The 18,002-nt window shown below is 54.1% G+C and overlaps 1 protein-coding gene across 1 annotated transcript in view; it reads right to left on the minus strand.

Moving 5' to 3' along the window:
- Positions 1 to 18,002, minus strand: part of SPTB (spectrin beta, erythrocytic) — a 125,339-nt gene that overhangs the window by 34,763 nt on the left and 72,574 nt on the right. Inside the window, 6 exon segments of the mRNA XM_050956656.1 lie at positions 2,106 to 2,236; positions 9,792 to 10,070; positions 11,179 to 11,268; positions 11,834 to 12,049; positions 13,792 to 14,055; positions 15,468 to 15,614. Of these exon segments, the coding sequence (XP_050812613.1) occupies positions 2,106 to 2,236; positions 9,792 to 10,070; positions 11,179 to 11,268; positions 11,834 to 12,049; positions 13,792 to 14,055; positions 15,468 to 15,614 (1,127 nt within the window).

The raw sequence follows: 18,002 nt of genomic DNA on the forward strand, positions 1-18,002 counted from the left end.
TCTGTTGGAGAATTGGTTACCAGCTGTGTTCAGGACAGTCAAAGCCAGTGTGGCCCAGGGGGCACGGCACGGCACGGCACTGGGTTGGGAGTCAGGAGATCTGGGTTCATAGATTCCACCTCCTAAAGGACCATGTGATCATCTCATCTGACCTCCCGTATAACACAGGCCAGAGACCGGCCCTGAATTAATTCCTGGCTGAACCAGAGCAGAGCTTGTACAATATCCCACCTTGATTTTAACATTGGGGGTGACAGAGAATCCAGAACCACCTTTGTTCCAATGGCTAATTACTCTCACTGTTAAACATTGACACCTTATTTCCAGTCTGAATTTGTCCAGCTTCAACTTCCAGCCACTGGATCCTGTTAGGCCTTTCTCTTCCGGACTGAGGAGCCCATTGTTAATATTTGTTCCCCACCTCGGTACGTATAGACTGGGATCAGGTCACCCCTTAACCAACCTTCCCTTTGTTAAGCTAAACAGACTGAGCCTCTTGAGGGTTGAATTCCTAGATCAACCACTGACCTGCTGGGTGACTTTGGGCAAGTCCATTCCCCTCTCAGTGACTCTATTTCCCCTCTCACCTCCGTCTGTTTAGAATGTGAGATCTTCGGGGCAGGGACTCTCTCACTGTGTCTCTGTGCAGTGCCCGGTCCCCAGGGCCCTGATCTCAGCTGGGGCAGGGCCTGTCTCTTGCTGTGTCTCTGTGCAGTGCCTGGTCCCCAGGCCCTGATCTCAGCTGGGGCAGGGCCTGTCTCTTGCTGTGTCTCTGTGCAGTGCCTGGTCCCCAGGCCCTGATCTCAGCTGGGGCAGGGCCTGTCTCTTGCTGTGTCTCCGTGCAGCACCTGGCACAACGGGGCCCTGATCTCAGTGGGGGGAGGGCCTGTCTCTCACTGTGTCTCTGTGCAGCGCCTGGCACAACGGGGCCCTGATCTCAGCTGGGGCAGGGCCTGTCTCTCACTGTGTCTGTGCAGCACCTGGCACAACAGGACCATGATCTCAGCTGGGGCAGGGTCTGTCTCTCGCTGTGTCTCTGTGAAGCGCCCGGCCCCCATGGAGTCCTGATCTCACCTGGGGCCTCTACATGCTACTGTAATGCCAACAAGAAGTCTGGCATTCCCAGCAAACAACATCATTAAAGAGAAACTTGCTAGAACATTTAGTAACCCTCAATGTCTCAGCCAAAGCTCTGCTTCAGAGCTACCCGACACGCTAGTTACCCTGCATCCCGTCTAGCAGCTGGGCCCAGGGATCCCAAGGAGAGTAGCTGGTCACTCTGCATAGGAAGGTTCCCTTTATAAACAGTTCCTGTGAAGTGAGTCAGTGTGTGATGTGCTGAGGTTTTATGAATGGCTCAGCAGCTGATGCAGATTGTTACAGAACCAGCAGGCAGTTCACAGCCACGGTTTATACCCAGGGTTTATAAGACCTCCTGACATGGCCTATAGCCACCTGCAACACAGCCTGCTCACCGGCCGAGCATGTATTAACCCTTTACAAATGGAACCTTAATATGACGTGGGACGGATTTGTGCTTAGCCCACGTGGCAGAGGTCAGGAGCCAAAGGCCCTGGATTGGGCATCTCTGAGTGGAATGGGAGTCCTGCCATCTGGCTGTCTCTCTGCCCGTCTGTGCAGCTGGACACTCCCGGGTAGGCACAGAGGGAATGGGTAATTCCCAGCTCTGGTGGATTTACCCTTGCTAGCTTTGATCGAGCTAGCCCACTAAATATAGCGATATGGCCGCGGTAGCACGGGCAGCAGGAGGGGCTAGCCGCCCCTAGCCGCCCTAGTGCTATCTCGTCTGACACCGTGACTCACCCATCCCACTGCCGTGCTGCCATGGCCATGCTGCTCTCTGGAGGGTACTAGCTTGGACAGGGATTGTGCATGTATATCTGCCTCTAACTGTAATGTAGACGTACTCCGAACCTACACAGCAGAGCCGACGGTGGGGGGGTGCTAGTCCCTGCACGTTTATGGGCGCAAGGAGCAGGAATCGAAGCAGCAAGTGAGAGCTGGCAGGCAGGCCACACCCCACCCCAGTGTCCTTAGATGGGTTGGTCAGTATTAAGGGGCTTCCCTGCCCGGCTCATACGCACCCCTCTGGATGGCCTGCGGAGAGCAGCATCTGCGCCCTGCCAGCCAGCTGCTTGATGTTTTTGCCATAATCCTCCATGGTGCGCTGCTGGCGGAGATGTCTCTTCAGCATAATGATGCTGCTCTCTTCATCCTGCAACCAGACAGGGTTAGCAGCGGGGAGGGCGGGGGGCTGCCAGAGCCCACGCGCACCTGGGTAAACATTCTGGTTCTGATACTCCACTGCCCCACGCTGGCCAGACGTCGGGGCAGAATGCAGGAGACAAAGCTGGGAACTGGGCCCTCGCTTGTTCAAAGGGGCGCCTGCCATTCAGGCCTCCACGCAAACTAGTGCCAAGCGCAGGATTCCTGCCATGCTGCCTTGTCCCAATCATTTCCAATTAGGGGGGTTGCAACCTCCCTCTGGGGTGCTCTTGCTAAGAGTGTGTGGGTCTTGCTGCACTCAGGAAGTACATGGCCATAGCAACCAGTGCTGCCAAACTGCACAATAGTTATGGGTTTTTCTTAAATACCCAGCTCCTGGAGTCACGTGATTACTCGGCTTTCAGGAGAGCGTTTCCTAGCACCCGCGGTTATGGAAAAAAGCTGGAAATCATGAGCTAAGTGTGACCCTCACAGCTTAGAAACCAGAAAGCAACTGAAATAATAACAACAATGCTGCAATGCAGCTTTCATCATCAGTAGCTCTCAAAGTGCTGTATGAAGGAGGTTGGAATCATTATCTCCATTGCACAGAGGGGAAACTGAGACACAGAAAGGGGAAGTCACCCTGCAGCAGAGCAAGGAATAGAACCTAGATCTCCTGAGTCCCCACCCAACATGCTGGCCACTAAGCCACCCTACCTCCCCTGGCCAATACTTAGTATTTATTTTAAATCTCATGACATCGGAGGCCCTGACTCATGATTGGGGTTGGCTGATGCTGAACCATTCTTATTGTTCCAACAAAGCTCATGAACAAGGGTCTGTATTGTGGAGCACCACCTGCTGGCACCTGATCTACTAAGTACCTAGTTACACATCTACAAACTTCTCTGTGTTACATCGCGCCCCTGGACCAGCCAGCTGGTCTCAGGTGGGCCACACCCAGGCTGGGCGTTTTTCAATTGCAGTGACACACAAACAACCCCACAATGTTCGGCAAGGACAAAATCAGCCTGTTGTATGTAATGATCAGACCTGGCTCTGAGGGAAACAGCCTAAATCTCCAAGCAGAGATCCTCCCCCCTGCTCTGGCCTCTGCACCAGGTGAGAGGATGGAAACAGTGGAAATGGGTTCTCAAAGCCCTGGCTTGGCGAGGGTTCTCTCGGTGGGCAGGATAGAACCTGGGACTTCTGAAGCTTAGTGTATGTGCCTCTTAGCTAAGGCTGTAGCAGACTCACCAATCTCTAGCTAGACTAGATGCAACTAGAGGGGGACAGAGTGCCATGTCCAGCAGGCATGGGTTACACAGGCTGTCCTCTGAAGAACCCCCTCACAGGCCCCGGTATAGGGAGCATGCCACGGCTGGGGCACACAGCAATCTGAGGGCAGCCCAGGGAGAGTGCTGTGACTTAAACAGGCCCTGACGGCTAACTTACACCCGAGCCTCTGTGGACCCCAGGATCAGGAGGTCAGAAATGTGAATTAAAGTCACTTTTGTGCAGCCTCCTCCTGGGCTGAGTGTTCTTTGCTGATGGTTAGATTCAGGGATGTGAGAAGGGAGATTCCCCCCCCCCCGCCGCCTTATCTTGAAAACCGATTTGTGTGCACAAATTTGTTTTAAAATCGAGGCCGGTGTTTAGGGGAAGCACCTCCCAGATTGGAAAGGCCGGCGTCACAGTGCTGCCGACTCTCCTGCTATCCTGCGAGCTCATGATATTTGGTGCTTCTCCTCAAGACTGAGCTCCTGGAGTCACGTGATTATGGGAGAATCTCGGCTTTCATTTAAAATAGCAGGATTTTTTAAAGCCAAACTCAGGAGTTTGGAACACGCAGAATTGGCAGTACTGGAATCACTGCTGCTTACAGCTATGACCCATAGTGAGACGTGTCCGTTGCTGAAGAGCGGAAATCTATGTACACAAGGCAGGAGCACACCCATCTCAGATGCAGACTCACGTGCATGCAGAGAGACGCCTCGGAGTGCCCTGAGTAGGGAAGTCATGAAGCCATGAGCACAGCAGAGCCACGTGGAATTTTACTCCTGGGGGAATTCTGCACTACTGCTAACATGCAGGGTACAAGTCTGGCTGCAGAATTTTTTCCCTGCAGAAAATACTTTCTGCCTGAGAACTGCTGCAGGTCTTCCCTTCACCCACCAGAGGTCACTGTGGTGCCAGAACAGCGAGTAGCATGAAAGCCGCCAGCAGCTGGCTGTTCTGGCACCACAGTGGCCTCTGGTGGTCAAAAGGTGGAACTGCAGCACTTCTTGGGCAGAATGTATTTTCTGTGGGGAACAAAATTGTGTGTAAAAGCAGCAAAAAATCCTGTGGCACCTTATAGACTAACAGACGTTCTGGAGCATGAGCTTTTGTGGGTGAATACCCACTTCGTCAGATGCATGCAGTGGAAATGTCCAGGGGCAGGTATATATATGCAGGCAAGCTAGAGATAACGAGGTAGTTCAATCAGGGAGGATGAGGCCCTGTTCTAGCAGTTGAGGTGTGAAAACCAAGGGAGGAGAAACTGGTTTTGTAATTGGCAAGCCATTCACAGTCTTTGTTTAATCCTGAGCTGATGGTGTCAAATTTGCAGATGAACTGAAGCTCAGCAGTTTCTCTTTGAAGTCTGGTCCTGAAGTTTTTTTGCTGCAGGATGGCCACCTTAAGGTCTGCTATAGTGTGGCCAGGGAGGTTGAAGTGTTCTCCTACATGTTTTTGTATATTGCCATTCTTAATATCTGATTTGTGTCCGTTTATTCTTTTCCGTAGCGACTGTCCAGTTTGGCTGATGTACATAGCAGAGAGGCATGTCTGGCATATGATGGCGTATATTACATTGGTGGATGTGCAGATGAATGAACCGGTGATGGTGTGGCTGATCTGGTTAGGTCCTGTGATGGTGTCACTGGTGTAGATATGTGGGCAGAGTTGGCATCGAGCTTTGTTGCATGGATTGGTTCCTGAGCTAAAGTTACTATGGTGCGGTGTGCAGTTACTGATGAGAATATGTTTCAGGTTGGCAGGTTGCCTGTGGGCGAGGACTGGCCTGCCACCCAAGGCCTGTGAAAGTGTGGGATCATTGTCCAGGATGGGTTGTAGATCCCTGATGATGCGTTGGAGAGGTTTTAGCTGGGGACTGTATGTGATGGCCAGTGGAATCCTGTTGGTTTTTTTCTTGGGTTTGTCTTGCAGTAGGAGGCTTCTGGGTACACGTCTGGCTCTGTTGATCTGTATCCTTATTTCCTTGTGCGGGTATTGTAGTTTTGAGAATGCTTGGTGGAGATTTTGTAGCTGTTGGTCTCTGTCTGAGGGGTTAGAGCAGATGCAGTTGTACCTCAGTGCTTGGCTGTAGACAATGGATCGTGTGATGTGCCCGGGATGGAAGCTGGAGGCATGAAGGTAGGCATAGCGGTCGGTAGGTTTTCGGTATAGGGTGGTGTTAATGTGTCATATGCCAGCAATGCTCCTCTGCTATGTACATCGGCCAAACTGGACAGTCGCTACAGAAAAGGATAAACGGACACAAATCAGATATTAGGAATGGCAATATACAAAAACCTGTAGGAGAACACTTCAATCTCCCTGGCCACACTATAGCAGAGCTTAAGGTGGCCATCCTGCAGCAAAAAAACTTCAGGACCAGACTTCAAAGAGAAACTGCTGAGCTTCAGTTCATCTGCAAATTTGACACCATCAGCTCAGGATTAAACAAAGACTGTGAATGGCTTGCCAATTACAAAACCAGTTTCTCCTCCCTTGGTTTTCACACCTCAACTGCTAGAACAGGGCCTCATCCTCCCTGATTGAACTACCTCGTTATCTCTAGCTTGCCTGCATATATATACCTGCCCCTGGAAATTTCCACTGCATGCATCTGACGAAGTGGGTATTCACCCATGAAAGCTCATGCTCCAAAACGTCTGTTAGTCTATAAGGTGCCACAGGATTCTTTGCTGCTTTTACAGATCCAGACTAACACGGCTACCCCTCTGAAAATTGTGTGTATTGGTGCAGAATTCCCCCAGGAGTAACACTGGAATGCAAACATGGCTCAGCAGGCAAGAGCATGGGGCCAAATGGAGCCTTGCAAAGCTTAGCGAGTCACCTCTGCAGCCAGGGGTGAAAGTAATTTACAGGACTTACAGTACTGCAGGAGTCCTGAGGGGGGTGTGGCCTCATCTGGAAGGGGCGTGACCTCTCAAGATTTAAAGGTCCTGGGGCACCAGCTGTGGCTGGGATACCCAGGGCCTTTAAATCAACCAGGGGCTCCCAGCTGAAGAGGTGGCTGGGAGCCCCCCAGGGCTCAGAGGCAAATTAAAGGACCCAGGGCTCCAGCCGCTAGGGGGAACCCCGAGCTTTGTGGGGCTGCGGCAGGGATTTAAAGGGCCCAGAGCTCCTGCCGCTGAGGGGAGCCCCGAGCCCTTTAAATCCTGGCCCCAGCCTGGCCGCCAGAGCCGTGGCCGGGATTCAAAGGGCTCTGGGCTGCCTGCAGCGGTGGGGAGCTCTGAGCCCTTTAAATCCCGGCCCCAGCCCGGCCGCCAGAATCCCCACCCCCACACCACCTCTTCTCCCTGAGCCCCTACCCCTATACTGCCCCTTCCTGAGGCCCAACCCCCACACCACTCCTTCTCCCCGAGCCCCTGCCCCTACGCTGCCCCTTCCCGAGGCCTGAGTCAGGTGATCTGGATTCATAGATTCAATCCCCGCCGTGAAAGCGGTGCGGTCCAGCACGGCATACTGGCTCTTGCCGGTATGCTGGACCAGACCGGACTGGCTTACTTTCACCTCTGTCTGCAGCCAAACACAATGGAAGCCTCTGGAGTCAGAGCACACCAAATCCCAGACCGTAGCAGCCTCCTGATACCGGCATGGCCTGGGAGCTACTGGTGGGTGTTAACATTTGTAGGAGGAGGCTTGGGGACTATGCTGGGCTGTTCAACGGATACCACATGCAAACACAGCTGATGACATGGCCCGGGGGGGTTGAGCAGTAAATGGATCTTGCCGCTACAGCGCAGTGATAGCAGGTGTTGTTCCGTGACGGTTCTGTGCCACGGAGCACCCACCATCGCTCTGGGCACGGCTCGTCCCGCCCCTGGGGCATGCACTGGTTGTATTGCAGAGAGGTGGGTCACAGAGTTCCAGAGAGTTCAAGGCCAGAAGGGACCATCTTGTCTGACCTCCTTCACCGCCTAGGACACTACAATGCATCCAGACACCCCTGGATTGAGCCCCATGACTTCAGTTAAACTACAGTCCGAAACAGACTAAACTACTGTTACACAGGCACTCATACCCCCGCCCCAGGAGAGGCTGTGGTGCCAGTCAATCCCTTCCCATGCCTGCCCCACTGCAGGCCCCTGCCACTCTGACCTGGGGAAAATTCCTTCCCATCCCCAAGTCTGAGGATCAGTTTGACCCAGAGCCAGGTAGCAAGAAAGAGGATAGGCTGGACCACCTGAGAGCACTGTCTACCCCATGCGGAGCCACTGTCCCACAAGGGCTCCTGGGGATGGTCTGCATTGCAGCTGGGAGGTGTGACTGCAGCATGAGAGCTAGAGGAAACAGTGCTGGAATGGGGGGCTCAGGGGGACATGGCCCCCCTACTTTTACTGGCTGTAAGGGTGAGCGATGGGGTGGGGAAGGAGGTGGAGAGGAGTGAGCTGGGGGCAAGGTCTTGGGGGGGCAGAGGCTGTGCGGGGGTGGGGATTCAGGGGAAGGGGTAGTGTGGGGGTGGGGGCTCGGGAAGGGCTAGTGCAGGGGTGGGCGCTCAGGTAGAAGGAGTGGTGCAGGGGTGGGGAGTCAGGGGAAGGGGTAGTGCGGGGGTGGGGGCTTGGGGAGAAGGGGTGGTGCGGGGGTGGGGATTCGGGGAAGAGGTAATGCGGGCGTGGGGGCTCAGGGAGAAGGAGTGGTGTGGGGGTGGGGCCTCAGGAAGGGGCAGTGCAGGGGGGGCTCGGGGAGAAGGGGTGGTGTGGGGGTGGGGATTTGGGGGAAGAGGTAATGTGGGGGTGGGGGCTCAGGGAGAAGGAATGGTGTGGGGGTGGGGCCTCAGGAAGGGGCAGTGTAGGGGTGGGGGCTCGGGGAGAAGGGGTGGTGTGGGGGTGGGGATTCAGGGGAAGGGGCAGCGTAGGGGTGGGGGCTCGGGGAGAAGGGGTGATGTAGGGATGGAGCCTCAGGAAGGGGCAACGTAGGGGTGGGAGCTCGGGGAGAAGGGGTGGTGTCAGGATGGGGCCTCGGGAAGGGGCAGCATAGGAGCGGGGACTCAGGGAGAAGGGGTGGTGTAGGGATGGGGCCTCGGGAAGGGGCAGCGTAGGGGTGGGGGCTCGGGGAGAAGGGGTGGTGTGGGGGTGGGGATTCAGGGGAAGGGGCAGTGTATGGGTGGGGGCTCGGGGAGAAGGGGTGGTGTAGGGATGGGGCATCAGGAAGGGGCAGCGTAGGGGTGGGGGCTCAGGGAGAAGGGGTGGTGTAGGGATGGGGCCTCGGGAAGGGGCAGCGTAGGGGTGGGGGCTCAGGGAGAAGGGGTGGTGTGGGGGTGGGGCCTCGGGAAGGGGCAACGTAGGGGTGGAGGCTCAGGGAGAAGAGGTGGTGTGGGGGTGGGGATTCAGGGGAAGGGGCAGCGTAGGGGTGGGGGCTCAGGGAGAAGGGGTGATGTAGGGATGGGGCCTCAGGAAGGGGCAGCGTAGGGGTGGGGGCTCAGGGAGAAGGGGTGGTGTAGGGATGGGGCCTCGGGAAGGGGCAGCATAGGGGTGGGGGCTCGGGGAGAAGGGGTGGTGTGGGGGTGGGGATTCAGGGGAAAGGGCAGCGTAGGGGTGGGGGCTCGGGGAGAAGGGGTGGTGTGGGGGTGGGGATTCAGGGGAAGGGGCAGCGTAGGGGTGGGGGCTCGGGGAGAAGGGGTGATGTAGGGATGGGGCCTCAGGAAGGGGCAACGTAGGGGTGGGGGCTCGGGGAGAAGGGGTGGTATCAGGATGGGGCCTCGGGAAGGGGCAGCATAGGGGTGGGGGCTCGAGGAGAAGGGGTGGTGTGGGGGTGGGGATTCAGGGGAAAGGGCAGCGTAGGGGTGGGGGCTCAGGGAGAAGGGATGGCAGGAAGCAGGGCCTCAGGGGAAACACGCAGGGGCACGGGGCCTCAGTTTGGGTGCCACTGGCCCCCCCACTTTTAGGGACCTTCTGCTGCTCCTGAGAGGAAAGCTCCTGTATGAAAAAATAACGGTGACGCTGCAGCAGCCTGGCCTAGCCCTGCCTGCCCAGGACCTGGCATACACATGCCAGCAGCTGCCATACTCCGCTTTGTCTTCAGCTCATGTAAACCTTCCGCCTTTTCCTGAGGACTCACTGCTCCCGTGACAGTAGCTGGCTTGCATCTACGTGTGCTGCACCCCCCGCAGTGCAGACGTTCCCTGAGAAACGCCTGGGGCCAACCCTAGCACTGGGCTGAGCCGGGCGACCCCCGGTGTGCTGGCCATCATCCAGACCCCAGTTCGCTGACCGCGGCGGGACCGTGCCTGCTCTCTGCGTGTTTTATTGCTAAGCTCCAGCTGGTCTCACCTGTGGCTTCTCATCAGCCGCCATGTAGAGCTCTTGCTCGCTGATCCAGGCCTCGGCCTCGCCGGCGTCCAGGTAGTACTGCTGGGCCTCGTTCGCTTGCTGCAGCCGCCGCCACCTCCTCCCCGTCTCCTCCTGCAACGTGCTCCACAACTCCTTCAGCACCCACCGCCGCTCCTCCACGGCGCTGCAGTCCCCGTCGGCTGCCGCCACCATGCGCTCGGCCCTGCGCAGGACATCCTCCACCCGTGGGGAATGGCCCGTGATCTCCTTCTGCAGTGTCTAGAGAGGGAGAGCCCGCGTCACCGCCCAGAAACGTGCCCGCTACCCTGTGGGCATCGTGAAGGCCCAGCAGAGGGGACAGCAGGAGTTCTGCATTCACATGGGCACGATTGCTGCTTCCCAACTAACCACCCTGATGCAGGGCAGAAGTGGCTTTTTCCTGCTCGGGTGGTGTGCGGGCAATGAACGTGTCTGGCTAGTGCCCAGGCATCGGGACACAAAGATTGGTTTAAATCTCATCTTTTTTTCCTGCTTTTGTACAGCACCTAGCACAAGGAAGCCTGGTCCTAGGCTCAATGATAATGCAGCTAATCAATAATAATATCAAAATATGCAGAGACAGAGGCCCCGGAGAGTCACCACAACTAAGGGGTGGGTGGGGCTGATGTGTGTGTGAAAGGGTTCGTGCTAAGGAGCAGGAGGATGCTACTGAAGCATATGGCTAGTGATGGGGTTACACACTGCAGGGAAGAGATGAGCCAGTGGCCTCTAGCTCCACCTGTGGCCATGGTCTGTAGCAATGGGACCGTCACCGTAACCTTCTGACTTCAGCATCATTGACAGGCTCCGGGCCTGCACGCGGGAGGAAAGAGATGTACGGTGCCCTCTGGCTCTCCTGTGCAGGCGACCCATGGCACGGGCAGCAGCACAGTGGGGACGGCAGGAAGGGGCAGAGCCAAGGGAAGAAACGCCTCCTGCCCCTATGTGCCCATGTCTCTCCGTGATGTAACAACCCCACAGGGAGGCACCGGGCCAGAGGGATGCACCAGCACGCCACGTCACGCAGCCGCTCTGTGATCACTTTATGGGCCCCCAAAGCTCCAGCATGGCTGAGATCCTCCCATGCTGCCTAGGGGGTCTGGGTGCCCAGCTGCCATTCGTTTTAATGAAAAATGAGTGTCCAAATGTCCTAGGGCTGAAAGCCTCAGTTTACATGGCTTGTCAAGGTGAGTGTTACCAGATTTCTACGGGATGCATCTGGGGCCAGGTCCTAGCCACGTCCTGTACCTGCAGCACCCTGAACACCTCTGGAAAGGCCCACTTAGCCTTTTGCTGCCCAGCTTTGATCTCAGTGTTGGAATGAGCAGCTAGCGATGGACAGACTCACCTGATTTTTCTTCATCAGAATCTGCACGGTCTGGAGGTTGGTGCCGTGGTCAGTGGATTTGGCCAGGGGCAGCCTCTCCTGCACCCAGAGCTGCAAGATGGAAGCAGAGGAGAATGGAGAGGCTGCGGCCGAGGGGCAGGAAGGGCGGTGGGAGGCCGCAGCATGGCAAGGGGCACAGTAGGCTGGCGATCTGATAGTGTGGCAACCTGCCCACTCAAGCCCTCTGTCCAGGCAGTCAACAGGCTCCACTCAAGCTTCAGCGCCAGCCCCTTGCACCTGGACCCTGCCCTGTCAGGGCTCACTCTAGCAGTGAATCTGGGCATCCCAGCCCACTGAATCCCATCAGAGCGGTGACCCTGTTCCCGGGAGCTTGTCTGGGACCTTCCTTCACACTACTCACTACCGAGCAGCAACCAGAGACAGAATGGAAGCTCTGCATGACAGGGACTGTCCCTTTGTTCTGTCTCTGTACAGCACCTAGCACATCAGACTAGACCATGACTAGACCTCCTAGGAGCTACAAGACCTTGCTGTATCATCCAGGGCACTGGAGCAGACGCTCGCAAGAGACTGGGAGGCTTGCGCAGAAGGCCCATTGGGAAGGCAAGGAGCATCGGGGACCATAGATGGCGCACGTGGCCTTCAGGGAGCTCACCGTTTCGTCTGTCAGATCCCAGTTGAGCTGGTACTTGGCTCTGGAAGACTCCAGCTCCTTTCTCCTCTTCCCCAAGAGCTCCAGGAGATCCAGAAACCTTCTCTCGATGTTCTGCTGCTTGCTGTCGGCCTCGTGCACATCCCCTCTGGAGGGAGGGGCCTGCGACAGCAGCTCTTCCATCTCTCTCTTCCGCGTGCTCACTTGCTCATAGAGTCTCTGAAAGCAAAGGGTTGACGTTCGCCACTGCCAGCCAGGCAATGACACGCAGCCACGGCTGCAGCAACAGCCACCGGAATCAGCAGATGTTTGGATAAAGCCAGACCCCTAAACCTCTCCTCCTTTCCCTTCCCCTCCCCAGAGCCCTCCCTTCCCTACGTCTTTTCCTATTTCGTTACTGTGACCCCTACCCCAACGTGTTACGTCTCTGCAGTATTTCCTGGGTTTGTACTTGCAGCTTTGACAAAGTGTGAAATTGCATCATTGCATAATTCTGTTGGAGATCTCGTGAAACATGTGGTATTCAGAAACGTAGGGAAGCCATAAATCATTCACCTCTTTATACTTCTGTTTGTTTCCTCATAAAAATCAAATAATCACCAAACAACATTTGGTTGTTACCTGTTTTGGGTATTTTTTTACAGAAAGGTGGGTTTTTGACTAAACTAAATTTTTTGTGAAAAGTGTTTGCTTTGCTTTCTACAAAAAACACCTGTTTTTTCATTGAAAAACTGAATGCCTTGCAAATTGAAACATATCCATTCAGAGTCCACTGCAGTGCCTTATGGGAACTGTAGTCCATTTTCCTCATCCCCATTTTCCTCTATGGACCAGGCTGTCTGGCCAGACTACATCTCCCATGATGCACTACAGCCAGGGAGTCCCATGATGTAATTGTCTTATGCACTATGAGGGGACACGATGATGCATCATGGGAGATGTAGTCCAACCAGGGAACCTGGCTTATAGAGGATATTGGAGCATGAGGCACCGAAACTACATTTCCCAACTGAAGATTTCAGACTTCGATTTTTCGTCAAAAAATTGAACTTTACTGTGGCAAAAAGCCCATTTTCTAACCAGTTCTCCCAGAGACGCTCTTCATGGCTCCTAATTCCAAACATGACCCAAGCTAACCCCGTGCAATTCCCCATCCCCTGGTAGTGGCTAGACCATGGATAGGTTTAAGAGTCTATTTGTCCCTCTGAGCTGACAGACCTGGCCTGACAGTGCCAGCTTCTGCTTTTAGATCCACAGGTTCAATCCCAGAGAAGATCTTGCTATGAGGCAGCGTGATACACACATGTTGAATGTTTATACGGGGTTAGAGTGAATTAAAAACAAAATAGAAAAGAGTTTTCAAATGACCAGTCCCTGAAGGATTCATCCCCTTGGAGGAAGGCTGCTCGTATTACCCAGGAGGGACGGATTACAAGGGACCCAGGCGATTGAAGGTGAGCCCTCTCAACTGAAGTATGAGCTGCTGCCTCTGTAACAGTGACTGCCAACTCATATGCTCTGTGGATTGGCACAGATGAGGCTGGTAACAGTGAATCTGAGCTGCTGAGATCTGTGAAGCTCAGGACAGGCTACCCCAGACAGTGACAGCGTCTAAGCTAGGCTAACGCTGTGTGGCTGTCTGTCCTCCGCTAACGGCTGGACATCTATGGAGGTTACAAACGCTTCCTTCCCTGCAAGGATGAGCGTCTCCTCCGCCAGCTGAGAATAGATCGGGTGGAGCAAACCGCTGCCGGAGAATCCCTTTCCCCCACCACCCGAGAGGCCGAATGCTTTGTCTTTGCAGCCCCAGGCCCTGCAGGCCACAGGGGCAAGAAACGGGAAGGGGTGACTGTGGAGCGATCCGTCCCCTAGCACTGCCAGTCTCCAGTGTGCCCCCCCTCCCCAGCAGGACATCCCTCCAGCCCCCGCAGTGCCAGCACTCATGGGAGTTCACCACCTACCATCAGCTTCTTTAGCAGCCTGTTGGTGCTTGTCAGGTCGGTGCCCTGTTCGTCTGCTTGCAGCTGCGTCTCCATCTCTCCTATCCACCTGTCCAGGTCGGAAAAGCTCTGCGCGTACAGATCTGAGCGGTTGGCATCGAAGAGGCGCTGGGCCTTCTCCTCTGTTGTCGACTGGAGCTTGTCCCAGAGCCGGTGCAGCTCTGTCAGCCTCTGCGAGACCACCACACCAAACTGGGGCTTCTCTCGGATCAGCTGCCGCCCCTCCTGGAGAGAGGTCAGGGGAAAAGAGAATCAGCAATGTGGGGCCGGAAGGGATCTCCAGCACTGAGGCAGAACCAGGCAAACCTAGACCATCCCTGAGGGGCATCTGTCCAACCTAGACCATCCTTGAGGGGCGTCTGCAGTGACAGAGATTCCATACCCTCCCCAGGGAACCTGTCCCAAGTTTTTCCTAATATCCAACCTCAATCTCCCTTGCTGCAAGCTAAGCTGATCCCGTCTTGTCCTGCCCTCAGTGGACACAGAGAACAATCGATCACCGCCCCGTTCGTAACATCATTGTACGTATTTGATGACTGTTATCTGGTCCCCTCAGCCTCCTCTTCTCTAGACTAAACCAGCCTTAATGCCTTCCCTCACTGGCCAGGTTTTATTGATCTCCTCATGACCAGGACCAGCGCCAGTGTTTTTGGCGCCCTAGGCGCAAGGCCATTTTGCCGCCCCGCATGCTGCTCCTGCTGGTCCCGCGGCTCCAGTGGAGCATCCACAGACACGCCTGCAGCAGGTCCACTGGAGCCGCCTGCCGCCCCCCCGGCAAAATGCCGCCCCTCAATAAACCTAGGTCACCTAAATGGAAGCGCTGGCCCTGCTCATGACCCTCTCCACTTTGTCCACATCTTGCCTAAAGTGCCTAAAGTGTGGTGCCCGCAACAGGACACAGTGTCCAGCTGAGACCCCACCAGTGTCCGGCAATCACCTCTCATGTTGTACAACACTCATGTTAAAGGAGGGGGGGCTGTGGATTGTATCATGGTGGCTGGTGAGAGAGGGGATAGTAATGAAATCCTGTGAACACAAGAATCCAGCTGGAGGGCAGTGCAGGACCCACTCCCTTCTTCCTGCCCCAGTGCTACCTCCATCCCGCCACCCGCTACAGCAGGGGTCGGCAACCTTTCCGAAGTGGTGTGCCGGGTCTTCATTTATTCACTCTAATTTAAGGTTTTGCGTGCCAGTAATACATTTCAACGTTTTTAGAAGGTCTCTTTCTATAAGTCTATAATATAGAACTAAACTATTGTTGTATGTAAAGTAAATAAGGTTTTTAAAATATTTAAGAAGCTTCATTTAACATTTAATTACAATGCAGAGCCCCCTGGACCGGTGGCCAGGACCCGGGCAGTGTGAGTGCCACAGAAAATCAGCTCGCATGCCGCCTTTAGGTTGCCTAGCCCTGCGCTATAGCCTCACCCAGTCCTGAGACAGCTCTTTAGCACGTGCTTAAAGCTAAGCATCTGCTGAAAGCCCCATTTCATTGATGTCGATGGGAGCTGGGGGCTACCTCAGCCCATGGGCTGCCTGGCCTGCACTAGCCTTCGGGTGTGCACTCAGCGCCAAGTGCCTGAGGTGCAGCAAGGCCTGGGAGGATACTCTCCCAGCCCCCACAGGAGGTCACCTACCTCATCCACTTTCTCCAGCCAGCCTTGGTGAGAGGCCAGCTCAGCCATGAAGGCCTGGTGCTTCTGCCACTTGCTCTGCAGATTCCGGGCTTCATCATAGGACGCATCCTGAGCCGTCAGTATTTTCTCGTCAATCCAGAGGGTGAGCTGCAAAGGCAGGGAAGGGAGCACACATCACAGTGCCAGCCCCACCACTGCGTGTCTCCGAGGAGCCTATGGGATTCAGGCACCTCTGGAAATTCCAGCCTGAAATCTCTGTCGGCCCCCTCCTCCACACCAGCAGAACAATGAGCGATGTTGGCTGGAGCGTATGCCTGAGGAATGGGGATGCAGATGCACTAAAACTTTGGCAGCCCCATGCCCTCCCAGGGAGACGGCCTTGCTGCTCATACTGCCCTGCCGTGGGCAGAGGCTCGGGCCTTGGAGCACAGGACAGAGCGTCTGCATCATGACCCCAGCCTGTCCCAGGCTTCTTTCTAAGTCATGCTAACAGCCACAAACCCACCCTTAGCCTCCGTCAGCTCCCTCCTCAAATCCCTTCTCCGCCACCTGCTGCTGGGAGCTATTACAAAGACATCATCCAGCCGAGTGTCCTGTCCTGATGCAAGGGCAGCTAGCCCCAAGTGAGACAAGTTCACACACTGATGAGGCTAATCTGAACCCTCTGTGCAAAAAAATAAAAAAGATTCTGTCCTCAAACCAACATGCTCTAGATTCTGTGTTGAAAAGCAAGTCAATAAAAGTGAAGATCGAGGAGTCTAACTTTGCTTGATGCTTGCCTCGAATTAGTAACAGTGAATGGCAGACCTTTCCAGTTGCTGGAAGATTAAATCCTTAACACTTTTCTTCAAGGTTTTGGCAATAAAAACTGCCAACAAAAGATGAAAATAGCAGAGACAAAGTCGCTGCCCTTCCAGAGTATGATACGAACACAAGCAGGAAGTCGAGGGTAAGCTGATTTCTTTGAAGGTTGATTGTGCTACTGTCTAGGCTGATTCCACACTCTGGCTCTTCGAGTGCAGAAGGTGGGGGCTCGCAAGGATTCTAAAAATGAATATTGGCCACTCCAGGCTGGTATTAAACTCCCAAGGTTACAGCTTCTCTCTGACCTTGGATTGGTAGATGCTGCCACCACCCAAGTGCAAAAACCCCTTTTGAAACCCAGGAAGGTGCACTTGGGAATTCCTCCTGGTGTGGTACCCTCAAGCCCTTTCACCCCCACTCCGGGGAAGGGCTGAGAAGGAAAAACAAAGGAAATGAGCTGTTGCCACCAGCTAATTAAACAGCATGTGCACAAACCTCTTAGGGACACAAAAATCCAATCTTGTTCTTAAAAAAGGTAAATGTTATTAAAAACAAAAAGAAAGAAAATACATTGGGAACTTAGGCTTTTTGTTAGGTTTTAAAAAATACAATTACAAGGATTAAGCATTAAGATAGCTTAAAGGTTACAAGCAAAACAACAGCACCTGGGGGTTAGCACAGAGGAGCCCACAAGCCATAAAGAAATAAAAGAGATAAACCTAATTGTGTCTTCCTAGACATTTCCTGATCTACTTATATATCTGGGGTTTCAAATGAGTAGTGTCTAGCTAGGATCTGATCATTTTCATACCTGGCACAAGCTTAGATGTTAGATGGGGTGGGATCTGAGTTACTACAGAGAATTCTTTCCTGGGTGTCTGGCTGGTGAATCTTGCCCACATGCTCAGGGTTTAACTGATTGCCATATTTGGGGTCAGGAAGGAATTTTCCTCCAGGGCAGATTGGCAGAGGCCCTGGAGATTTTTCGCCTTCCTTTGTAGCATAGGGCACGGGTCACTTGCTGGAGGATTCTCTACACCTTGACAACTTCAAACCACAATTGAGGACTTCAATAACTCAGACATAGGTTAGGGGTTTGTTACAGGAGTGGGTGGGTGAGATTCTATGGCCTGTGCTGTGCAGGAGGTCAGACTAGATGATCATAATGGCCCCTTCTGACCTTAAAGTCTATGAGCTCCAGCCCTGTCCCTGCTATCTGGGAGAACACCACAAACAGACAAAAAGGGAGTCTTATTTCAATTTTAAAAAGTTCTAGCCTTCCCATTGGCTCTTTGGCCCAGTGCCCACTCACTTTTTCTTAACCTATGCATAGGAGTGAGACTTTTAATCCTTTACAGGTAAAGCAAGTAGAGAACAGCTACAAAGAGGAATTTTATAGCTAACTGGCTGGCTGGGGATCCATAAAAGAGAATTACCCCTTGCCCGTCATTTGTCACAGCTACTCATCTTGCCAGGTCCGCATTAAGAGTTATTATGCAGCAGATGGCAGATAGAAAATGATCCTCCACACACTTGCTATGAAGCAGATCAATTAGCAGCACACTTCCAAACACCTGAAGGCGACCATACTCGAAGGCAGAAGCTGTTCTGGGATGTCTCTGATGCAGCTGTGTAGCATCACCACTGAAAATGCAGCTAATGGGGCCAAATCTGTCAAGTGTGTGATTGAAGATGAGGAAGAAGAGGAAAAAAGATGAACCTGATGATGAG

This window comes from Gopherus flavomarginatus, chromosome 5, assembly GCF_025201925.1.
Source record: "Gopherus flavomarginatus isolate rGopFla2 chromosome 5, rGopFla2.mat.asm, whole genome shotgun sequence".
In the NCBI taxonomy this organism is placed as follows: Eukaryota; Metazoa; Chordata; order Testudines; family Testudinidae; genus Gopherus; species Gopherus flavomarginatus.